The sequence below is a fragment of the Sabethes cyaneus genome, chromosome 2 (assembly GCF_943734655.1).
Source record: "Sabethes cyaneus chromosome 2, idSabCyanKW18_F2, whole genome shotgun sequence".
In the NCBI taxonomy this organism is placed as follows: domain Eukaryota; kingdom Metazoa; phylum Arthropoda; class Insecta; order Diptera; family Culicidae; genus Sabethes; species Sabethes cyaneus.
Window position 1 is genome coordinate 74,576,040 of NC_071354.1, and position 26,114 is coordinate 74,602,153.

The 26,114-nt window shown below is 39.6% G+C and overlaps 1 protein-coding gene across 2 annotated transcripts; it reads right to left on the reverse strand.

Annotated features, from left to right (window-relative positions):
• Positions 1 to 2,389: 2,389 nt before the first annotated feature.
• On the reverse strand, positions 2,390 to 25,510 carry LOC128734276 (ornithine aminotransferase, mitochondrial). 2 transcript variants are annotated; one of them, XM_053828374.1, is made up of 3 exons: positions 25,221 to 25,510; positions 3,693 to 4,005; positions 2,390 to 3,453 (listed from the first exon to the last, which is right to left on the reverse strand). In XM_053828374.1, the coding sequence occupies exons 1-3, from the start codon at positions 25,408 to 25,410 to the stop codon at positions 2,466 to 2,468; spliced, it is 1,491 nt and encodes a 496-aa protein (XP_053684349.1). In that variant the 5' UTR covers positions 25,411 to 25,510; the 3' UTR covers positions 2,390 to 2,465. The 2 variants fall into 2 exon arrangements, with proteins under 2 accessions (XP_053684349.1, XP_053684350.1); XM_053828375.1 differs by lacking the exon at positions 25,221 to 25,510 and adding an exon at positions 4,778 to 5,190.
• Between the last annotated feature and the right edge of the window lie 604 nt (positions 25,511 to 26,114).

Genomic DNA, 26,114 nt, shown 5'->3' on the forward strand with positions numbered 1-26,114 from the left:
TTGCCTGCAGCGAGGCCAGTGGACGGAACTGCCGCTTCCTGACATGTATGTTCATGCTCGCCAGGTACTTTTTCACTGTTTGGCCGGTTGCACCTACCCCGTAACAAAATGACAGTTATTAACAGTTTCCCATAACACCCGCCTGTGCCAAAAATGTCGCGACGATCGTTTTTACATGCCAGTCAAAATTGACGCACCATCGATTTCTTAAAGAAATGTTCACTTTTGTTACGTCAAATGTGGACGCAAAAAGCTGTCTGGATAAAAATTCGAAAAGTGCGTATTGACTAATTCAGCATTGTTTCATGTTTTCGGTAAAACTGTTTTGGGTTGCTTTATTAATTTGTTTACAAGATAAAAAGCGGTATTTATTCAACATGAGTGTCACTCTTGTTTACGAGTTGTCTGCTCTAAAGTATTTAAATATTGTGAGTTTCATTGAAAGTTATCCACTGCGCAATTCAAAATGAAATGCTCTTTCATGATAGGCGAATTCGAGCAAAACTAAGAGCAACCGTTCGCTACCTGGTTCTGATTATTGGAACTACAAAAAAAGTGCAATTCCCAAAACGCTTGCTGGCACCTATATGGAACTCGACTTTAAATGTAATATTTTATTGAATTACCAACAGTGGGAATGATGAAAATGGATAATAAAGGTAAGAAAAAGCATTACCTTTCATTTGATATATATTGTTCCTGCTTCGGGAGATTATTAGAGCTTCGCAAGTGTATTTATGGTTACGAACTGATAGGTTATATCTTTGGTTCTTGACGCAGATGATGCTAATCAAGAAAATTAATCCGTTAGCATTTGAAAACACATTGGAAAACGCTGAAGACTGAAAATAATTGGTGATTCTCTATCCAGGATATGTAAACTTTACAGCTGACTCTATGTACTTTTGTTTCATGCGGTACAAAATCAAACATTAACATTTTTCTGCCATAAAGTTAATTAATTCGAATATTTTCACTTACCTTAACGTAGATAAACAAATTTCTTCCAATATTTTGCTATCTAAAATCCTGACAATTGAAAGGGTTAATCAAAAACTGCATTTTATTTCAGTTTTTTTCAAAAATGTATGGAGTTTGACAGCGATTTTACTTTTCATCACTTTTTTTATACAGCGCCTCTAAGCGGGCGATAGCTTGTCAAAAACGCCTATTGCGGGAGCGATTTTGTAATTAGTATAACAAGTTATACGAAACTTAAAGTGTTTATTGCTTTTGACAACAGAACTTAGGCATTATTTCCTTTAGACCTCGTTGCACTCTATACTCCCCGACTATATAAATTTGTTCGCGAAGCATTTATTCAACTTTTCCAACATATTCCAGCTCTGAGACCTTTGTAATGTCTAAAGAGCGAAGAGATGGTCTTACCCGTTAGATATTTGAAGAGTAGATCCAAGTAATAGAGATTGTTGTTGTTGGTATTTATACTCAAAAAAGTTTCTTCCAGTTGTATAAAAAACACTGTTACATGACAGAACCAAATAGAGCATTTTATTATGACAGAATAAACGGTTATTTGCTGCTATTGTCATTGCCGCGGAACAGTTTTGGTACTTGTCAGTTCGTAAAATGCTCTATTGAAATAAAAAACCAATTCAATTATTATATTTATTGGTTGTGCACAAGGAATTTTTTGCCAAAAAATATCATAGGCACTCTTTGATTTTTACGCCGCTTTCAAACATCTGTCGTGAACCATGAACCAGCAGTTTTAGGTACGCTTGATTTGTATGGGAGCTGTCACATTGTTACCGGCAGAGGTGGGCACCGCTAATCAGCTAACCGCTAACCTTTTAGCCAGCGAGTAGTGCGTTCGCTAGGTTTCAAATCTGTTAGCGCTTTCATTAGCTTCCGATAAGTTAAAGTGCCACTAAATAAACTACTAGCCGCTAATTTTTGAAAATAATAACAAAAATAAGTGTGCGGTTTCTTACAAATTGATAAAATTGCTCGCTGCTGTTCGCGACGCGATCAAATATAGTTCATTCATGGCTAGTTGAACTATTTCCAAAAATTATTTTCAAAAATTAGTGGCTGGTAGTTTATTTAGTAGTACTTATGTTTATCGGAAGGTAATAGAAGCGCTAGCACATTTAAAACCTAGCGAACGTGCTACTCGCTAGCTAAAATGTTAGCGGTTAGCTGATTAGCGGTGCCCACCTCTGCTGACCGGGTGGTTTAGGCGTAAGAATCACTAAAATTTATGCTGGTATTATATTTCTATCGCAATAACTTAACTGACCCCAAAAATACTGGACTCTCTAAGCCTAAGAACGATATGTGATACTCTGGGTACGTAACAAAAATAAATAGGAGTATTGGGACGTCATCACTGTCATACAAAAGGCAACTGTTTAGATTTCAAGAAAAAATGATTAAATATAAATTTGATTTGAGATAACTGCACGCTTACACATAAGACACAAATGTAAATAAAGCCTATTTTACTGTTCATTAACGAAGGACATAATTGTGTTTTTGATAATATCTGAGCATTCATCAAGCTGCTGTTCGTTGATCGTCAACGGCGGCGCAAAACGGATTATGTCGCCATGAGTTGGCTTGGCAATCAAGCCGTTGTCCTTCAATCGCAGGCAGACTTCCCACGCATCGACACCGGAGCTGATGACGATTGCATTTAGCAGTCCTTTGCCTCGCACAACGGAAACCACGTCTTTGGGGAGTTCGGATAAGGAGGCACGCAGTTTACGTCCCATGCGGTCGGCATTTTCTGCCAACTTTTCATCAACCAGAACCTGGAGGGCAGCCAGTGCTACCTTGCAACCTAGTGGGTTTCCCCCATAGGTCGATCCATGCTCACCGGGTTTAATGCATAGCATCACATCGTCATTTGCGAGTACAGCGGACACGGGATACAATCCACCGGAAAGAGCTTTACCTAAAATCAAAATATCTGGTTTGACGTCTTCGTAATCAACCGCTAGCATGCGTCCAGTTCGGGCAAGGCCGGTTTGAACTTCGTCGGCAATAAACAGAACATTATATTTCGTGCACAGTTCACGCACTTTCTTCAGATAACCGTCATCCGGTACAACAACGCCAGCTTCGCCCTGAATAGGTTCGACCATAAATGCGCACACATTCGGATCCTGCAGAGCTTTCTCCAAAGCAGCGGTATCGTTGTACGGAACCAGCTCAAATCCGGGCATAAACGGGCCAAAACCTTCGTAGCTGGAGGGATCGCTCGATGCCGAAACGGCAGCCAACGTTCGGCCCCAGAAGTTACCCTCGGCAAAGATGATTTTCGCTTTGTTGTTCGGTACCTTCTTTACCTTGTAGGCCCACTTGCGTGCAAGCTTGCATGCCGTTTCACCCCCTTCGACGCCGGTGTTCATCGGTAGCACCTTGTCGTAGCCGAACAGACGTGTGACGTATTCCTCGTACTCGCCCAGCACGTTCGAGTAGAATGCCCTGGAAAAATCGTGAAATTTAGATGGTTTATTATTGTTGTAAATTAAAACAGACATTTATTAGGTAAATTGAAAATGATAAAATCTTTCATTATTGGTTGAAAATGATAAACTGGTGTGTACTGATTTTGATAGCACACGAAATCGTTTTCATTGCGTAATAAAACAGTAAAGCATGGGTAGCAAAAATAAACTTTGCGAGTTGTAAATTCAATATCTATCAGCAACAGTATTACTCACCTGGAAGTCAGCGCCAGTATCTGGGCCTGTTCCGTTAGGGCCTGCACAATCTTCGGGTGGCAATGGCCCTGGTTGACGGCTGAGTAGGCACTGAGGAAATCGTAGTACCGTTTACCCTCGACGTCCCACACGTAGACACCCTCGGCACGGGCCAGTGCAACCGGAAGCGGGTGGTAGTTGTGTGCTCCGAATTTATCCTCCCGATCGAATACCTTCTGCGAAGACGCTCCCACCGGTAAGTTCTTCAGCACGATCGGCTCCTGGGCGTTCTGGAGTTTCGTCTTCGCTACCGTCACAGTGGACGACATGTTCGCTGAAAGATGTGAAGGAGAAATATTATAATTTTTTGCTTCCGTCGAATTCCGTCCAGATTAGGTAGCTGTCTAGTGATCAAAAAGGATAGAAAACCATGCGTTCTCCATTGAAAACATTTTCGCTTTTAGAATATGCACGCATATTACAATGCATGTTTGGGATTTAAAAGAAAACAAATTTAAACATGATTTATTCATGTGCACATGAATAGAAACAGCCTAGTTTTATCCAGAAACTTAAACTCATCATATCAGTTCAGTGTCAACTTGCATGACAACAATGATCATAAACATAAATGGGCGATGCGGAAAGTCACCGCGACATGACCCGCACACAACGCTCCCGAGGAAAAATACTTCCTTTTTTTGCGAGCGGAAGATTCCACTGACAGCCACCGCAATCGCAGTGAAAGACAATGCCAAAGCCGGACAGCAGAAGCACGCTCCTCTCGCGCGAGTTGCGATGACGTTGCGGCGCCGGCCGCCGGCGACGGAGATAAACACTTTTTTCGCATATGTTTGCATGTTGTGCCTCCCCTGCCGCGAGTAATCAGTGGGCAACAATTGAACCGAACGAGCAGCGGTGCAAAAAGCGGCTTGATTCTATTTTTAAACTCTACCAGCTGACTGCACTTTCTGTCGTTGTGTTTCAATGGAAATAGGTTAATTTTGATTGGAAATGCATCGAGACGTGATGCACATAAGAATAAGGTTGGGAACCGAGTAGGGTAATACGCTTGAGACATCGTAACAGTTCAAGAAAAAATGTACCTGTTGATAGTTCGACAACTTTTAGGATGAATTCGTTGAACTGTACCTACTAACTTTGAAAGGCTATTATTTTGAGTTGAAAATTAAACTTTTACTTCACTGTAACTACTGTAGCTACCAGAAAATTGTATAAGCACGGTCAATCTTTTTACACTTTGTCAAGGACATGCGTAGTATAGCTTATTTAATTTCGGTTTTAACAACAGAGAATCACAGCCAGACGATTTTGACAACTAAGAAATTCCTCATGAAATACATTATATCTAGGACTTTTATGAAAACTTGTTAGCATGCCGTTCGGCAAGGATTTGATACGACAGTTTTTCCGTCACGGTGTTGTATTCGAATTTAATTTTCACTTATTAGACATAAGAAGACAAAAATGAACACTAATCCGTATCGAACGAGCTGCTACTATCAACGCGTTAATTTGCACTAAGATGATGATCGATAGATGCAAATCTTTTATTGCACGAAACTAACTCTAACGCCTATGTAATGCCAAGTAACATTGTCCGTGAGTGCATCAATCAATTCGTTTTAATAATAAACGGGTGGCAACTAAAATTTTGGAATTTTTTCGCGGCCACTATACTCAACAACAAACGAGCTCAGAGAGAAATGAGAGTATGTATATGTTAACTCTCTCTCTCTCTCCTCTTTTTGTGAATATTTTTTTTGTTTTGTTTATGCTTGCTCAATTTTGCTTAAAATGGCGTCGAAACAAGAAGCACTTCGGGAGCGCGTTGTACACTTCTTCGAACTGCCACAGAAATCTACGGTATAACATATGTATATAGCGAATATGTTGCGGCTTAGACTGTTTACCATATATTAAGATGCCCAACAACTAATCGCAAGCAAGGTAGTGGAAGAGCAGCCAAAATTATGGGCGCAGGAGAACATCGCTCTTTCTCTTGTGCCTTCAACAACAATCCCTCTGGTTTGGCTATCAATTAAGATGTGCACGAGACGAATGTTTGAAGAAAATTTTCATCCCATTTCTACAAAAACATCATACAGATGGACAATACGTGTTTTGGTCGGATAGAGCAGCTTCGCATTACGTTAGAAAAACACAATCGTTCCAGAATGCCCATTCGATCTCATTTGTACCCAAAAACCACGACCCGAAAAATCTGTCTCAGTGCGCCCAATCGAAGATTTCTTGGGGATTTTGAGTTGCTTGGTGTACAAAAATAATTGGAGAGCCACGAATCGCAAACAGTTGTTTGGTAGAATCAAGAGATGCATCCGCAAAGTTGACATGACAGCCGTACAACGCTCCTGTTCCGACATTAAACGGAAGCTTCACCGAACAGCCGATTACGGACCGATTTCAAATGTACACTAATTTTTTTTTCAACAATGGATAATGTTTCTTTAATTTCGGTAAATCAGATCTTCTTCATGCATTTTTGTTTTTTTTGACAGCTTGAGAAAAAAATTCCAAAATTTTTGTTGCCACCCGTTATGTATAGAGCAAGGAAGCCTAACGACTACCAAGTCGTGATTGAACTGATCAGGAAGAAAAACAGAAAATATAATCTAACTGATTAGTAAAGCTTATCCCGAATGAAGTGACGTATTTTGTGCTTGATGTATGTACAACAGGCAATAATGTAGAACAAGTAACACATTTGCGTCGTGTAGGTAATGTTTTGATGGCGTTGATGGCATCTCAGTGAGAACTATTCGGACGACAGCGGAAACAGGCAACCAAAAGGTTTGCTTTTGACTGATGACGACTGACCGACAATTCTTTTCGGGGTATGCAATAAATATTTTTGATAGTCTCCCAAGCTAGTGAGCGAACCAATATTGTTGTTTATTTGAATTGTTCTGATCAATTTTCTTTGCGAAATCCGCTGTAAATTTCTGAAAATAACTCTTAAAACTGCCATACATGGACAGTATGACGCGGATTCTGTACATTTATAAACGGATTAATCAATTTTTACTGAATTTATGATCAACCATAAAGTGGTATAAGAAAACAAATCCAAACATTCTAAAAATACTACCGGTCATGCGTGAACAAAAATTTTCAAAGTTTCACTGAATTACGTTAGATTCACATTAAACATTGGTTTTCAGGATAAGTTGTTTACATCATGACGTCACCGGAACGATTGCGCCATTACGGATGATGAAACGTTTTGCAGACCGTTTTCAGACAAATTATTCGATAAGAATTGTATACTTCGTTTGACCGCAGAGCATGAAAAAGTTTCGCAAGTGCAGAAATCTTTGGTAGTTTTATAAACAACTAGCTGACCCGACAAACTTCGTATTGCCACAAATTAACCTGTGTTGTACATAAATCATGAATCTCGGATGATCTTTGTCACAATCTCGAGTTTTGCAAGCCCCCCAGTGGGCGGCGCTTCCCACGGCGGTTCACCGGCAACACTCGCGACCGTCTCGTCCTGAATGATCTAGTGTTACTATAGATAGTTTTTGTGGTCTTGTATTGACTAATGTTTTATGGAAGAGTCTCGAATTTCTCTAGTTCGATTAGTTTTTGAGTTTCGCAAAAATTTCTGTTTTATTTGTATGAGAGTCCATATCTCCCTACCACAGGGGTGAGAGGTCTCTAACTATCGTAAAATAAATTCAAGACTCAAAATCTTTCACATGCCAAATTTGGTTTCATTTGCTTGATTAGCTCTCGAGTTATGACGAAATTTGTATTTCATTTGTATAGGAGCCCCTCTCCTAAAGTGAGGAGGGGTCCCAGTTCATCATAGAAAAAATTTTTGTCTCCAAAAACACCCACGTGTCAAATTTGGTTCCATTTGCTTGATTAGTTCTCGAGTTATGAGGAAATTTGTATTTCGTTTGTATAGGAGCCCCCCCTCTTAAAGTGGGGAGGGGTTCTAATCCACCATAGAAAATATTCATGCCCTAGAAAACTTTCACATGCCAAATTTGGTTCCATTTGCTTGATTAATTCTCGAGTTATGAGGAAATTTGCATTTCATTTGTATAGGAGCCCCCCTTCCTAAAGTGGGAAGGGGTCCCAATTCATCATAGAAAAAAATTTTGTCTCCAAAAACACCCACGTGCCAAATTTTGTTCCATTTGCTTGATTAGTTCTCGAGTTATGAGGAAATTTGTATTTCGTTTGTATAGGAGCCCCCCCTCTTAAAGTGGGGAGTGGTCCTTATTCACCATAGAAAATATTCTTGCCCTCGAAAACTTTCACATGCCAAATTTTGTTCCATTTGCTTGATTAGTTCTTCAGTTATGAGGAAATTTGTATTTCATGTGTATAGGATCCCCCCTCCTAAAACGGGGAGGGGTCCCAATTCATCATAGAAAAAAATTTTGTCTCCAAAAACACCCACATGCCAAATTTGGTTCCATTTGCTTAATTAGTTCTCGAGTTATGAGGAAAATTGTGTTTCTTTGGTACTGGAGCCCTCCCTCTTAAAGTGGGGAGGGGTCCTAATTTACTATAGAAAATATTCTTGCCCTCGAAAACCTTCACATGCCAAATTTGGTTCCATTTGCTTGATTAGTTCTCGAGTTATGAGGAAATTTGTATGGAAGCCCCCCCTTTTAAGGAGGAGAGGAGTTATAATTCCCCTTATAAAGAGGGGAGGGGTCTTGATTTACCATAGAATAAATTCTTGTCACCGAAAACACCCACATGCCAAATTTTGTTCTATTTGCTTGATTAGTTGTCGAGTTATGCAGAAATTTGTGTTTCATTTGTATGGGAGCCCCCCCTCTTAGTGGGGGGAGGGGTTTCTAACCATCACTAAAACCTTTCCTGGCCCCAAAAAACCTCTACATGCATATTTTCATGCCGATTGGTTCAGTAGTTTTCGATTCTATAAGGAACATACGGACAGACAGACAGACAGACAGACAGACAGACAGACAGAAATCCTTCTTTATAGGTATAGATAATCAAGCGGTTCTAAAGTTATGCTTAAGAATGTGTTTTTTCAATATGTCAATTAGTCGAACGCCTCTCAGAAATGGTCAAACCGATTTATGCACTATTAGTCTCGTTTAAAAGGTAATGTATACTCATAGATCAATATTGCGAATCGAGCGAGAAGCCAACGATGCCTACTCTGACGCGCGGGAGTATGAGAAAGCATAGCTTTCAACGCGTACACCGCTCACGCAAGCGCAAAATAAACAGCCGCCGTTGCTGTGTGCAGACATTCTGCTACCTACACACTCGCGAACGTACAGCCACATATTGTCTTCCTGCATACTTATTCGCGAGTCAAATAACTCGTGAGCAATCAGTTGCCCACGAAGGCGCACTGGGACGCTGATTTTACATTACTTTTGACGTAGGACTACGTCTTACGGCAAGGTTTGCCTGAGTAGATTGTCATTCCAAAAAATCTTTCTCGAAAAGTGGTCAGGTTTTGAACGCTAATAGCTTAGCGGTTTCCCTATCGATTTTCTATATTTTTGCACCAATCAATTGGAACATTTTCTAAGAATTGGTTCAAATGAAAAACACTATTATTTCGTAAGTGTACACTATTGAAAACCTGAAAATAATGAAGCATTGTCCAACTAGAAATCCTCGCATCCTGATTGGTCGAAGAAAAGACGTCATCATGGTTTGCACGTGTCTTTTGTGAAAAAGTGACAGAAACTCCTCGTCCCAATAGGTTGAAAATTGTTGACGACGCTTAAACCTATACCAATTTGATATTTGTGCTTGGGAATTATCTCAGAGTGCAAAAACACCCCGATGTTTTCGTTTCAGCATTAAACCTAGTCCAAGTCATCACGGTAAACAATCTTCTTAAAGTATAAAACCACCCCTTTTCTTCAACCGCCTGTAACATTTAAGATTGAAATTAGTTTAAATTGATGTCCTGAAGATGAAACGTCATCGAAAAGTGAGCGATAAATCATCCTTCATCCTTTCCTTTTGCCAGATTGTATCCATATGGGTGCTGTAAGAATTTGTTCGAAACTGTTGTCTTGTATTTGTGCATGTGACGTGACACAGAATTCTCAAAGCGCGGAAAATCAGCGGCTCTCTTATCGCAGAATAGTTTTGTACGTTTCATTTGCTGCTTTGCATCAATTAGTTGCTGGCAATTCTTAACATAGTTTCCATGGTCAAGCATTTAGATTAATTTCTTTCGAAAGTGATGGACAAGAAAAGGCAGGAGGGACCCGTGATGATGCTAATGTTTATTCGACTGTCAACTCAGTATAAGGTAGTAAGGTACAAAACATTTTGCAAACAACTTTAGCTTGTTTAGTAGCTTTCAATCATGAGATTGAATAAAACGCCGTAAAAAATTATCGACTTGCAAAAATTTGGATTTCTCAACCTTGGAAGTAAAATTTGAGGCGCTATCAACATTTATTCGAAAATAATCTATACCCATAAAAAGGATTTCTGTCTGTCTGTCTGTCTGTCCCTATGTTCCTTTTAGAATCGAAAACTACTGAACCTATCGGCGTGAAAATTTGCATGTAGGGGTTTTTGGGGCTACGGAAGGTTCTCTCGATGGCAAAAGACCCCTCCCCCCACAAAGAGGGGGGGGGCTCCCATACAAATCTATGCCTATAAAAATGGATTTCTGTCTGTCTGCCCGAATGTTCCTTATAGAATCGAAAACTACTGAACCGATCGGCGTGAAAATTTGCATATAGGGATTTTTGGGGCCACGGAAGGTTCTTATGATGGTTCCTCCCACTAAGAGGGGGGGCTCCCATACAAATGAAACACAAATTTCTGCATAACTCGAGAATTAATCAAGTAAATGGAACAAAATTTTACATGTGGGTGTTTTTGGAGACAAGAATTTTTTCTATGGTGTATTGAGACCCCTCCCCACTTTATGAGGGGGAGCTCCTATACAAATGAAATACAAATTTCCTCACAACTCGAGAACTAATCAAGCAAATGGAATAAAATATGACATGTTGGTGTTTTTGGAGACAAGAATTTTTCTATGGTGAATTGAAACCTTTCCCTACTTTAGAAGCGGGGGCTCCCATACAAATGAAATACAAATTTCCTCATAACTCGGAAAGTAATCAAGCAAATGGAACCAAATTTGACTGGCATTCTCGGGTATATTATATCCGTTAAATCGACCGCGTTCAAAGATCAATATTCAATTTTTGAGCGAACTTGCGATGTTCATGATGAGCTATACTCGTGATAAAGTCAAATGCCGATAAATGCATCATCGGCAACAGAAGCGAATAGTGTATGTTTATGAGGGACGTTCATCGATTCAAATGTTCATTTTTTCGTGAATTCTCCAACCACTGTGGGTCAATGAGACGTGCGAAGTTCTATGAGAAGGTGAACCAATCTCGTAGCGGAGACATACCGCAGGCTAGTACGTAAGAAACGAGGAGGGAATTGGTACTAGTCACAAACGAGCGTGCTATTTTAAGGTCTTCAAATTAGCTCTCTCTCTCGCGCTAAAATGCTGATAAACAAGTTAAATGCGGATCTTTCTGCTAAACAAGCAACGTATTTTTTCGGGTCCGCAGCAAATCTTAAGTAACAATTCTAAAGCCACTTGGTTTTACTTGAATTTTATAAAGGTTTTATTGCGGTATTAACCATTACCTCTGGTTTTATTGTGATATTGCGCAATACCAAGAGGATACGAGCATTGGCGGAATAATGGGGGGGTCTAAGTCTAATATTTTGATTCAGCTCACAAACAAAAATTCGTCAAAGCAAAGTGTTTTGCGGTCGGTCGTAATCGGTCAAGCAGCGAAAGCTTAATCGGTTTTATAACTGCTGTCAGTAGAGCGTGATAAAACTACTTGAGCTTATAACATGATTCTTATAGAGGTTATGAAAACATTCTGAGGAGTGGGCCACTTGGTCAGATTGCATTTATAGCGGTCATCAGAAAGTTCTGATGGAGCTCATAGTTTTATTAGCGGTCCTATGAAGGGGCTCATGAAAACCATTATATGAACGTAATAAAATTTGGAATTGTTACATGGGATCCTGCCCCAAATGACAGAGTGTCATGAGGTACTCGCACCAGCTGTAGAGGCACGAGTGTGGCACGCGTACTGTACAAAGCATGTAGTGAGCGAGCTGTGTGAATCTTACTACAAAAATATGACGTCTTGTCATGGACCTGGTTTTGATTACAGACGAAATAAGTAAACAATCGCGTAATACACATAGTATTAGATTTTTATTTTCAAATATATTGAAATGAAAATAATAAAATACATCTGCAGCGCCACTCTCCCTTAATTTGCATACCTCTATTCAAAGTATATCCGGTATAATATGAATTCCCCAGATGCACTACAATAAGCTGATTGAAGGATCAGCTTTCTGGCGGGAAAACCCCATTCACAATATAAGGTTTATTTTTGTTTTGCTTTGTTTAAGGACGCTCGCTACCTACGCGCCAAATTAGCTAAAGGGATATGTTATTGTCTGCCATTACCTGCCGCCTATCATCATCATATCGTCATTCCACAGGCAGGACGTTTGCCAGCTTTCACACCGTCTGGACGAAGCATCAAAATAGGCGAACCGATACTTACAACCACGGAATTACCAACGATGCCTACCGACAGCAGTTTTATTACTTAGACTGAAGGTTTTTTTTTTTTGTAAATTTAATTTTAATAAATTGAGTCGTTAACTAGAGCTAGAACGAGCGTGTTATCATTTCTCTAGTTTTAAGTTTGCGGATTCCCCTCTTCCAGGAGGATCCACGGCAGTCCCGTACTATGGGACTGCATTTTACATTGAAAATAAACAAAAAAAAATCTATAATGTTTTACTTGTTCCACGAATTAAGCCAATTCATGAGCAATTACACAGGTTACTAACTTTAATTAAAAGATTACGGGAGGTAAAATAAGTAACAAAAAAGTAAATTCGCATATTACGCAGTCACATCTTTGGTGTTTTCAAAAGTTCACTGCCATTTATGATTCAATTCTTATCTATCGTACCAGTTGCGAAATGTACACAGTACCTAACATAGTACATCACAATTGACCGATTCCATGAATGGATTGTCTCCTATCAGCAACACGCGACTAGTATGGAGTAGGTAATTACGACGGCAATCGGCAATCTACTCCACTTTTACGGACGACCACGGCGGACGCGTCGCATGTTGCCAGCTGACTGACGACGGGCAGTCACGCCTTTTAAAATTTTCCACGAGTAGCCAGCAGAAGCATCCTGATAAGCAACAGGCCTTATTTTATAATTGTCCATAGACAAAAGAATTGGCGCGGAAAGTTTGCTTTATTGTGCGTATTTTAAATAAAAGATTACATATCTGTAGTGTTGATTTTGGCGCCTTTTTTAATAACGTACAGTCACATGGCAGGAACATACATGTAAAAGAACTGCACATGAAATACTCAAAGGCTGAAGTGTTGTTTACTGTTGAACCAATTGCTTTTCTATATATAAAGTTCTTCATAGTTAACCTATAACTCTATTATAAAACAATGGTTTTATTTCAACACTTGAGATTTTTTTTATTTTAATTGAACAGGTTTTAGTATTTTCAGTAAATATCAAAATTACTTCATTCTACAGTGGTTCTATTATAATTACTCTGAAACTATTCCGGGTTCAATAGATTGCGAAGGTTATCGGAGGTAGCTTGCTGTTATAAACTGGCACATTGTTCTTCGCAGGGAGTCGCGAAATCCTACAGTAGATTATGTTTACTGTCAGCATACACAGAGATTGAGCATATTCAGTAGAAGGGTCATAGGTTTTTATGAAGCGGAATATTCGGCAATGTTTGGAGTGATACGCGCACATGGCGATTTCAACTATTGTTTAATTTTCAAAACCCATGTTATATACAAGCGGTAATTCCTCCAAATCATGTTGATATTTAATAAAAATAAGTTTGATTTCCAAGCATTACTAATGTTTAGAAAGTAAATAGACCGAAATATTGTATCTTTAGCAAATTTTAGTTTTGCTGAGAAATTAGCTTAAAGTTTTTTCTTCTTTGATTTTTAAGAAATTGATTACAAAAACGGATACCATAAATCATCAAACGGAGAATTTATAATAAACAATTTAGAGAACCAAGAAGTTAGAAGTAACCAAGAAGAGCATCATGCTCAGCGTTTAGCGCTAACTTCGTCGATTGCAGCGATAATAGCAACCGCGAGACAGCGATATGATTGAAACGATTAATATGTTGGCTTCGATTCAGTTTGCCCAATTCACTTCGTTTATTTTTGGTTCTAGCACATGCAACATTTGATCAACAATACCCTAAAATTGAAGTCAACTAACATGACCTCGGCGACCAGTTATTTCCAGTGTTGATTTCCACTGTCCCAATTAATCTAACGGCCACACGCACCGTTTGCTATAACGGAGCCATTTGACTAAATAGACAAATGATTTTACCAATAACGCGCTGAACGGGATGAATTAAAACAATAACAAAAGCAAAAACGTCAACAATGCGCGGAAGAAGAAATCAAATGACATGGCCTAGGAAGCCAATAAAGAGAATAAATTAGTTGCACGTTTTGACAACTTTCCACGAGCCAAACATTTTGATAAAGACAAGGTCTCATTGAAATTTTCCAAAACTAATTGAAATGACGAGGAAGATTAGTTGAAGATTGCTTGTTTATAGTTTTGGTTAAAATGCAGTTATACATGGTTAGAACAAGTGGAGCGAGATTTGGCGGCGAGTAGGGTAACCAACGTATTTTGGACCCCTTCAGCAGCTGTACACAATTTGGACACTTACAGCAAAATCAAATGGAAGTGTCCAAATTATGTACAGCTGCTGAAGGGGTCCAAAATAGGTTGGTTACCCTAATACGGTTTCTAAGGAATTGGAAAGCGTTAGTCAACAATCACATAACCTGGAGGAATTAAATTCGTTAGGCTATTTCATCAAACGAAAAGCTAATTAAATGAAAAAAATGGTTGAAACTCTCAAACATCGGTATTTAATTTACCGTAGCTGGTATATAATGGTTTAGGTATAAGATACGATATGGACTTGGAATGGAAATTTGGTTCAGAATTCTGTTTGTATTAGGGTAGATGCTCCAGTAATGGAGGGATTATGTCGGGGGATAGTGTGTAAAGACAATTTGAACGCTCAATTTATCAGTTTCCAATTGAACTACATGATAATATGGTGCACCATAGTGTTGGCTTTAAATACATACCAAAATTATACCATTCTGCTGGTTAATATATCTAAAATATTGCTTTTCCTGACATTAGTATGTGCTCCTAAAGTAGTGGTAATGTTCCTATAATAGTGGAAAATATGCCTATAATAGTGGAATGTTGTTTACCGCCTTAGCAACGCTTGCAATGAGCATGGCAGTAGGTGGATAACAACGTAGGCTTGTTAAAATGCTATGGATTGTTACGAATTTCTTAAGCAATTGAACTCTATTGGACTGCTGAAAAGGAATTTGTAATTTTTGCACCAACATCTTGAATTTTAACTGTGAATCTTAGATAAAACTGTTAACAAATATTTATTTAACAATAGAAAACGGAAACTATCTCGAAATCCGCCAACATTATGATATATTTCGAGTTTCCACCACTACTGGTACTACCACAACTACTGGAGCATCTACCCTACGGGATCTTCGGAAATTGCAAGCGTAAGCTTCCGTGGTCCAGTTTCGACAGTGACTAAATTTGGCAAAATTTCTATCGAGGATGAAGTGAGCTAAATGAACAAGCCTTAACAAACATAGGGTTTATTTCTAATTCCCGTCGTAGTAAGGAAAGCCACTCTAATTTACATCATTTCTTAGGTGGATTTAATGAATTTACCTTCCGATTCGTGCACTTTGAATTCACTAAAAAACGATTAGTAAAGCATTTTATTGAAATTACGCAACTGACTTTATTTCTAAAATTCGTCGTACCGTTTTAAAATCCGTCCATCAAAATTTTTCATCGTCCGAACTAAAAATCACAATAATGTTTACGAAGCTAGCGTGCATGTATTAGTGTAGGACGGCATGATAAATGTTATTCTGCAACATTTCTGCTGGTCATGCAAGTTTTCCCGGCTGCAAAATAACGACAATGCGTTGCGTTAGTTATTTTCATTTTGTGAATGACGGAAATTGAAACGATTAGTCGCCATTTTCTTCTTCGTCGCACGAAAAAACATAGGTAATTTGGCTGCTAGGAATTCTTTAATGAAAAAAAGCACTTGAATAGATCTCAGCTCACTTTGATTGATTGAGTATGATAGTCAGCAAACTAAAATATTAAGGAGTAACTAATTTTGCATTGTGTGTCGTAAAAATCACTGATATTTTTAATAATTTGTGCTAGATAGGACGGAAATAGGCAATTACGACGAAGCAGCAACATTACCCTAATTGACTATGTTTCCGCACGTGCGGAAACAATTGCGTGCGAAGGTCTCGACAACAAGGAAAAGAAGAGGGTTATTTGCTGAGTGTGAGGTCTCAGCTTAGGCAATATAGTGCGTCCCAAGCACATGGGCATAGGCACAAGCAGTAAAATCAAGATGATGCAACGATGTATGGATTTGTTCAGGATTGGAATGATTTATGTTAAACATCCGTGTGCCATGGGAAGGTTATTTAATATGTCAAGATGATATCCAATAGGAAAGTTATAGTCCTTCTACAGTATTAGGCGTATATATTAAAAACCGAACCATTATAAAATTTTTCGAAAATTATTTAAAAATACAGCATTTGAGGAAAGTATTGTTGGGACGCTTTTTTGAACAAAAATTTTGCTGAAAGTCGTCGATTGCTAGTGGAAGTTTATGACGATGATGTTCTGTATATAATACAGAATTCAGTGTGAATTCAGCGCTTTAAAAGTGGCGATTTTGACTTCGACAGCCAAACCAAAGTGAGGTCTGGTCAAGAGGAAAATTTTGAAAACGAAGAAATAAAAATCCCCGTTCGACAGTCTTTGCAGCAAACTGTTAGAGTACAGTGAAATTGCGAAACTGGTGCTATGATCGTTTTGATTCTAACAGTGCCTAGCCTTCCAGTTAACTGATCAGACGTCTCGGATTTTACAGGACAACCCCGGATTTGGATGACTTGTGCCAGAAAATCTCCCATATTGATTTATTTTTGATCGTCTTCTGTTTGTCAGCTCAATGTTGAAACGCTTAGAGCAATGCTATAGCTTTGCAAAGAAGATAGAAGACAAGGAAGACAGAATTTTTCTGAAAATTACAAAGAGCTACGTACATTCAGCTGAAAAATACATGTAATTTTGTTTCTTATGCCCTAGTTTTCAAAAATTGTAAAGTTTCGATGGCGCGTTGATTTTATCTGCCTAACATACAAATATGCAAGATAAAACTTAATGCGCATATGCTGCACAACTATGGAAACTGCTAAAAATGTATTATTAATTCTTTCGGATTATGGTTTTATGGTAGCCGCTAAAAACCAAACCGATCAGGATGATCTGACAGTAAACTTTAACTTTTCTGCTGACGAATATATAGTTTTTCAAGTTAACAAAGTTAGCTGACTGGTTTAGTTTTTTACCAGTTTTATAGCTTCATTAACTCATGACAGATTTCACGCCAACTCGATACTTTACCCCCCCCCCCCCCCCCCCCTTTGAAAGCTAAGGACAAAAACTTCATACCAAAATATCTTCAAAGTTTTCCAAAATAATAAAATTAAAATTTTATGCGAATCCCAATCGAAATATTGCCCATGAATGTTCACACTTAAAGATGTTTATTTTTCTCTCGAAAATTTCAGTTTATTTATCTTACACAAATTTTTAGTAGAGACACAAGGCAATAAAGTGAGATTTCGAATTTGGCATGGCTCCATTTTGGCATGCCTCGATTTTGGCAACAAAAGTATCCGTTTTTGGCAACACTAAATATTTCCCTTCTAAAAATATGCTTAAATATCAGTCAGTTTGCGCAAACATGCTTTAAATAATGAAAAAATGATGCCCTCAGTGTGTTCGTGAAAAAAGTTTGCGATTGTAGAATGTTAGGAACAATATTTTTATTGCCGTAGGACTGCGTTTTACCGCAGGTTGCCAAAAACTTATTTGCCCCGACGGATAGCTCTTGGTGGACTCTTTAAACATAAAATGGTTGCAATCGTTGATTAATAATTTAGTCAATTTCTGACGCATTTACATTCAATTTTTTCATATCGAAAAAGGGTTTCGATTTTGGCACGGTTTCGATTTTGGCAACATAGGCGGCACACATTTGTTGCCAAATTCGAAATCCTACGGTATTGGAAATCATTTTAATGTCATACTTTTTCATTTAAAAAAAAGCTGTCGCAGGAATGAATTTGTATCTGACACACTTTCAACAAAAAAACTTTAACAAAAAAAAATCATAGGGGTTGTGTACAAGACACGACCGCATATATAGGTGACGCAGGACTACGTAAGCCTTTTTGTAGTGATAGTAACATGTAGGGTAACCAACGTATTTTGGACCCCCTCAACAGCTGTACATAATTTGGACACTTACAGCAAAATCAAATGGAAGTGTCCAAATTATGTACAGCTGCTGAAGGGGTCCAAAATAGGTTGGTTGCCCTATTCATGCTTGTAATCATTCGATTCTTCATGTATACATGCTATATGCAACATATATACATGCTACATGCGTTGTATGTAACATTTATCAAAGTAGTAACATTGCATACGTTCAATTCTCAAAAGATTGTGCATTTGAAAACAATTTAACAAAATCATGAACACAAACTATTGCTTTCCTGCTACCTTACTGAAATTAAAGATTTTTTTTTATCCAATCAATCTGCGTCGGCGAAGCAGGTTTCACTACATCGTGACGATAGTATTTAGAGTTCATTGTACTTTTCTATCCAATATTTAGTAAAAAGATAGAAACTTTAATTGCAAATGAACTGAAATTGATTTACATATATCCTTCAATGTAACGCGTGGTCTATCTATTGACAAATTGTGCCTGACTTTCAAGCGCCGTAAGCTGGAACAATAAGTTCGAAAATCGAAATAAATCGATGAGTGATGAATGACTGAGAAACATATTTTTGCTGCCTTTTGATGAATATGCAATCTTTTTCGACGGATGTCACATTTGCCTAAACCCCCTCCCCCCCCTTTGTCACAACCTGTCACAAAATTGACATCCCCCTCCCACCATAAGCAATGGACGTCATTATTGATGATCCCTTCTATCAACAGCACATCTTTTCACTACACTTGTAATGAAACGGCAAGCATGCGTATTCATACAGAGTCGTATTATAACTGTTGCGATATGCAACGAAAAAGAAGACGATTTTCCGATTTGATAACGTGTATTTAACAGCAGCGTTAAAAAATTCCTATGGAACGAAATTATAAAATTTTGTATAATATAATTGATTGGTTTTGTTAATCATATCGCTAAAGTTCTTTGTATGTTTTTATGTAAATAGTAAGAATTGTTAGCCGTAGACATAAGAGAAACTTACGTTTAGTGTCCCTTCAGTACTTCGTTACGCAATCGTGGTGTCAATACTGTTTTCCGCGTTTTGTGCTTATTTTTAGTTAGATTTTATCATATTTTTCATCAATTTAGCTCCCGAACAGCAGCTGTAGCACAATTAACATAGTGTTAGTATCTAATTGCAGTTGCATCATTCAGCAAAATGACTGCATATACAAACCTAAACGCTACGCTGGTTGACCGTACTAACTCGTTGAATAGCTTTTTTCACCGTACTATAATTTTCAAACTTTATCACCGTAATACTAGTTGTAAGTTCTATCACTGTGATACTAGTTGTAAGTTTTATATATACTATTATTTATGGAAAATAGCCAAAAACTAAACTCGCTGATTCATTCGCGGACACATTTCAATTTACGATTTTGTTTATTTTTATCTCCCCTGACGTTTCAACACGATCCCGACGCACACCGGCGGCACGTCATACACGTCGTGCGAACAAGAGTGGTACACGAAAGGTGCGCACTATCGCTGCAGTTGGATGTGTTGGTGCGACGCAACGAAAGGTTGCGACACTCCCCCGCAGTACTTCGAAATCATTAATCAGAAGTACTCACGTTTGCACCGATGTCCAACACTGCGATCTTTTCGGCTGACGTTGTCCAGAACTCCAGATGCCGTTTGCAATAGGGCACGACGAACCTGTCCATTGTTGGACTTGGTTTCGTGAACCACACAACCTTTCGACCAGCAGTTCCCTGGTAATGTCATGTCTACGATGACAACGATGACTCCTACGGTAATTATCGATTTGGCTCGTACTATCGTCGTACGCGATCGGGGGCTTAGCACCGTCTGACGACTCGATCCACAAGTTATTCGGGATGAGCGTTTGGGAAAACTCGTCGTCTAGCGGTAATTCCGTCCGAGATCGAGAGTTAGCGAGAAGCTCGTTTTCAGTGAGTATGTTTCCCAGTACTTCGTCGGTGAATGTGCGGGTGAATTGGTGGTGCATTAGGGCTTTCTTTGTAAAGTTTGTGGCAGCTTTAGCTTTAGGGCTTGGTCCGAACACTGTCCATCCTAGGCGTGTTCTAGCGGCGATCGGTTCGTCTTTTCCACCTTCCCTGCTGTCTAACACATGACCCAAGCGGCAGTTGTCCATCCCGATGAGTATCCGTGGCTGGACGTTGCGATAGGAATCCGCTGGAACGTCTTCCAAGTGCTGATAATTTGATGCTAGTTCCGCAGTCATCAACGTTTGCTGTGGGAGACCAAGACTCTCCACCGTGTGCACTTTCGTCATCCGATATGTCTTCGCATCACGCACACCAGAAATCTCCAGCGATAGCATCACGGAATTCATCTCCTGTCGTTGATAATCTCCCGTCCAACCTAGACACAACGGATACGAATCGCCTTCAAGATCCAGCTCATTCATCAAACTGTGCTCCATCAACGTTACTGATGAGCCTTCGTCCAGGAGAGCGTATGTACGAACGGACTTGCCTCGTCCGTGAAGGATGACTGGAACATAGCGGAAAAGAATCTTGCTATCGTAGCTGACGTGAGTATTGCACTGCTCGGTAGGTGTTTCTGGTGTGACATGGGAGTACGATATTTGGGGATTTTCCGCTCTCTGGTATCGGGAATCATCATGAAGCAGCTCGTGATGCATATACGAACAGCCATTTCTTCCGCAAGCTCGCTTGACTGCACACGCTCCGAAATGCTTGGCCAGACACTTCCGGCACAACTTATTCTGCTTTAGGACTGCCCATCTTGCTCCGATATCAAGTCTTTGGAACTTCCTACACGATCCCACACTGCTACATCCTCCTTGGCAAATCACACACTGTTTTTCAGCTGACTTCGATGCATTCCTAGAGGACTCCGTATAAGTCGTCGATGCTGTCGATGACCGGCTGGAGCTGGGTTGAGGCCGAACGTAAACTTCATCCTTCCTTATACGTCTTTCAGGCTTGCTAACGTAGGCACAGACTGTTGACGGAATCGTTACAACGCACGCCGCCTCCACTAGTGTCTCCAACCATTTGCTGAAATTCTCCAGTGTCACCGTCTTTAACGTTTGACGATGTCTGGCCCAGTCGAGCTTCACAGTTGGTGGCAATCTCTCGACAAGTTCTTGAAGGAGTGCCACGTTACATAGATGCTCGTCCAACCCACAGGCCATGATCGTTGCACACATGTTCTGGACTGCAACACCAAAATCGATCAGAGTTTCTAGTTTCTCCGTCTTTGGCGCTGGCATTTCCCGAATTTTGCAGACTAACGAGTGGACGATAACCTCTGGTCGTCCATATAGCATTCGCAGTGTCTTGATGACACCCCCGAGTCCCACTGGATGCAGTAACCGGCTTCGAACGGTCTCAAGAGCTCTTCCCTTCAAACTGCGCTGGAGTCGAAGCAGGTTTTCCTCATCGCTGAACCCACACATCCTTGTACTGCTCTCGTACGTCGAAATAAAAAGAGGCCACTCTTCCGGATTTCCCGAGAACGTAGGCAGCTCCTTTGACACTGCATGTCGCGCGGCCAGTTGAGCTTGGCTGAGTTCGTTGGAACCAGCGTCGGAGAGATTTGACCGGCTTCTGTTCATTTCCATTGCCCTTATTCGCTCCTCCAGAGCCCTGGCTTGCTGACCTTGCTTCTCCGACATCTCTGAAACCTGTCTTTCCAGCCTGGCCATTGCCGCTTGTACCTCATTCGGTGACTGATCCTTTGAACTTCTTACTATCGTCGAAATTGCAATCGGTGGAGCGGTGTTAACGCTCAACTCCTCTCGTATCTCCCGCTCTCTTGCTTCCATACGACGGTCGAACTGGTACTTGAGTTTTTCAACCACGGAAAGTAACTCACGATCCTTCTGTTCAAGCAGCACCTGGTACGTCCGCTGCTGTTCCTCGAACCTTGCCTGCATCTGGTCCAGCTTCTTCTGAAATTCACTGAGTTGCTTAGCTTGCCCCTGCTCGCCTGTCGACTTGGAATCCGTTCCACCCCTTGCAGGATTTGTGACGATGACCGATGAGATTTGAGTTGATCGTTTAGACACACACGCAGAACAGCTCCAATCTTTATCTTCAACGTCCTCATTCACATCCACGCACTCGAGATGGAACCATAATCCACATTCGTCGCAGCAAACCATCCGGCTATCGTCCAGATCCCGGCACACACCACAGCTTACACTTCGCTTTGCCTTTGGCGGCATAATTAGAGCCTCCCCGATCGCGAAACTAAACGAATTTTTTAATATGTTGCGATATGCAACGAAAAAGAAGACGATTTTCCGATTTGATAACGTGTATTTAACAGCAGCGTTAAAAAATTCCTATGGAACGAAATTATAAAATTTTGTATAATATAATTGATTGGTTTTGTTAATCATATCGCTAAAGTTCTTTGTATGTTTTTATGTAAATAGTAAGAATTGTTAGCCGTAGACATAAGAGAAACTTACGTTTAGTGTCCCTTCAGTACTTCGTTACGCAATCGTGGTGTCAATACTGTTTTCCGCGTTTTGTGCTTATTTTTAGTTAGATTTTATCATATTTTTCATCAATTTAGCTCCCGAACAGCAGCTGTAGCACAATTAACATAGTGTTAGTATCTAATTGCAGTTGCATCATTCAGCAAAATGACTGCATATACAAACCTAAACGCTACGCTGGTTGACCGTACTAACTCGTTGAATAGCTTTTTTCACCGTACTATAATTTTCAAACTTTATCACCGTAATACTAGTTGTAAGTTCTATCACTGTGATACTAGTTGTAAGTTTTATATATACTATTATTTATGGAAAATAGCCAAAAACTAAACTCGCTGATTCATTCGCGGACACATTTCAATTTACGATTTTGTTTATTTTTATCTCCCCTGACGTTTCAACACGATCCCGACGCACACCGGCGGCACGTCATACACGTCGTGCGAACAAGAGTGGTACACGAAAGGTGCGCACTATCGCTGCAGTTGGATGTGTTGGTGCGACGCAACGAAAGGTTGCGACAATAACCGAACACTACAGCTGTAGCACATTTTTCCAACACAGATATCAAATTCGCCGAGGTTTAATCGTCTTGCAGTAAAGAATTTGCGATCTGTTGGGACAACGAACTTGTGTCATTTGTTCTGGCACACTTCCCTAACACATACATCAAATTGGACTAGGTTTAATCGCGTTCGTAAGAAATCTGTTGGCACGAGGGGCTTTGTCACTCTTTCTGGCGTACTTCCTAAGCAAGGACATCAAAATGGTCTAGGTTTAACCGCGGTGTTAAGAAATCTTGTTGAAATGAGGATACTTTGTCACTTGTTTTGACTTACTTCCCAAGCACAGATATCAAATTGGTATAGGTTTAGATTATCGCAAAGAATCTTCCAACCAATCACGAAGCAAGAATTCCTGTAAAACATATTCATTATTTTCAATTTTTCAATAGTTCAACATCAAGAATTCATACTTTTCTTCATTTGGGTCAATTCTTAGAAGATTTTCCGATCGATTGGTGTAAAAATATTGAAAATCGATCGGAAAACCGCTGAGCTATTAGCGCTCAAAACCTTTCATTTTTCGTGACGCTCGCATTTTTCGATTTTTTTGGAATGACACCCTATCTCAAAACTTGCCGTAAGACGTAGTCCTACGTCAAAAAGCTGATAGAATGCTCAAGTTGTATTAAGGGGGGACCCTACTCTGGAAAGTCGGAAAAATATAATTTATTTTTTTTTTTTGCATTTTCGAGACGCTTATACCATCAGAGACAAGACATTGCCAAAAGGATTTTTAATATCTGATCTCGTTGAAAACTTACGGCAAATATTGTGAAGTCACCTCAAGGGAAATCCATCGCCGTACGAAACTTTGAACGCGTTTTTCCCGAAACCATGTTTCTTTAGCTGGCGGTACGTGTATCTTAGAATCTAGTGGACCGATATGGCTGAAATTTTTTTTCAGCATGTAAAAATGAATTGTCTAAATTGTCACGTAGCCGTTTTTTGATGCCACAATTTTTCAATTTTTTGTAAGCTTTTATTTGGCGATTTTTGATGAAAAAAATATCTTTCTTTTGGAAAAATTGCCGCCATTTTGGTAATTTTTCGAATTTTCAAAAACCTGTTAACTGTTAACTGTTAACAATTTAGGTATTAATCTAAGGCTTCAAAATCATCCTTGAAATCCGTTCCACGATACTCCATCGTGCGCCAGCAAGTAACTATTTTCTAGAGGGTATTCACACGCCCCCTGCAACCAGCATAATAATCACTATCTGGTATCCAAAAAATATAAAATATATCTTCAAATATACCTTAACCAATAACCAAAATACCACAACACTTAACTATAATTCTAGCATTTGAAAATTTTTTACGAAAATCTATTATTTTTCGGTCTTCCAGAGTAGGGTCCCCCCTTAACGTCGCAAAATTGTACACATATCTCATCGCCCACCACACCAGCTTTTTATGCGAAGAACGCAAAATCTATCGCCGTTTAGGAAGGTAGACGGCATACGCTCGGAGTCGCACCAGACGATGGAGAGCAAAAAAACCTGATCTAAAATTACGCGAACTCGCATGAAGCGAGTAACAGCCAAAATAAAGGGGGCTCGTCCGATACCTACATCAATCGGAATAATACCGGTTGTGTCTGGATGGAATTTTCCATGAACCGGCTGATTTATTATTCAGCGAAATTTTCGATATTACATCACTGTCTCTCCCCAGTTTCAGATAATTTTTTGCTTGCAAGAGGTACATTTCTTATCAATCAATTACACGTAAAAATCAATTAGTTAAAAAATATTTGACTGATGAATATTCTAGTTAAACACTTTCCACTTATATATACAACTAAACACGCTGCAGTAGAAAACGATTTTTTTGCAGTTGACCAAAACAATAAATCTGGTAGGGTATTGTTTTGTTCGTATACAATAGTTTACATTGACGAATAAGAAACATAGACAGGACGGTAAATCACTCACCATTTTGACCGCCGACGACGCCGGCCGGCGTACGCTGCTGTCGGTTATTCTTAGCGGCTGCAATTGCCTGACGCATGCCGGTCACAATCCGGGTATGGTTCGAGCGTGCCATACCGGCTGCTTTGGGAGCCTGCAGCAGCAGCTTGTTCAAATGTTTTACCAGCTGCATCTTGTCCATATTTCTGATCATGATGGTAACAAACGAATAGGCGCGATTAGTGAAATTGAAGTTCAAGTTCGTATTTCGTATTCGCAATTAAGCACTGAGAAGCACAACGAAAGAGATTTTCCCGCACGACACGTCCCAGCATGGGCAATTCTGCGCACTGACTGAAACTCGACCTCGACTCAGTGGTCCGTTTTATAGGTCGGTCTGGGAAAGGCGGTATTTTTCTCTCTCTTGAAGCGGGAATAGGAAGGTCGACGGAAGGAGGTGTGTTTACGCAGCACCCGATTCTGAACAAGGGTGACGCGCAAATATTTGGTAAGGTTTGTGCAAAAGGGAGTTATCATTGACATACCTACATTAAAGAACCGTATATTGATTGCAACTAGACCTAGAACGACGTAAAGTTTTAGTAAATACTCCAATTTTCACTATGTTTGCAAATATACAATATAAGGCAAAGTTTATCGTATACCCTTGAAAGGAATAATTTATGTATCGTTTTGATTGAAAATTATGATACAATAATTATTTTGACTTAGTTTTGAACTTTGTTAAACAAACTGCTTCGTACTGGTAGCTCTATATTTTTTTGTGCGCGTTAGAGAGGAGCTTTGTTAGTGCGTTTCGATTAGGTAGGGTTCGTGTGGGTATTTTCAGCCTATTAAAGGCAGTAGCATGAACAATATTCAGGAGCTTCGTTGAAACTATATTTATTCGAGAAAAGA

Excerpts from the sequence above, each read along its gene's own strand:
- LOC128734276 (XM_053828374.1), bottom strand. The coding sequence starts at position 25,410 with ATGATCAGAAATATGGACAAGATGCAGCTGGTAAAACATTTGAACAAG. Across the intron at positions 4,006-25,220 it reads CGTCGTCGGCGGTCAAAATG|CGAACATGTCGTCCACTGTG; the intron begins GTGAGTGATTTA and ends CACATCTTTCAG. Across the intron at positions 3,454-3,692 it reads ATACTGGCGCTGACTTCCAG|GGCATTCTACTCGAACGTGC; the intron begins GTGAGTAATACT and ends CGATTTTTCCAG.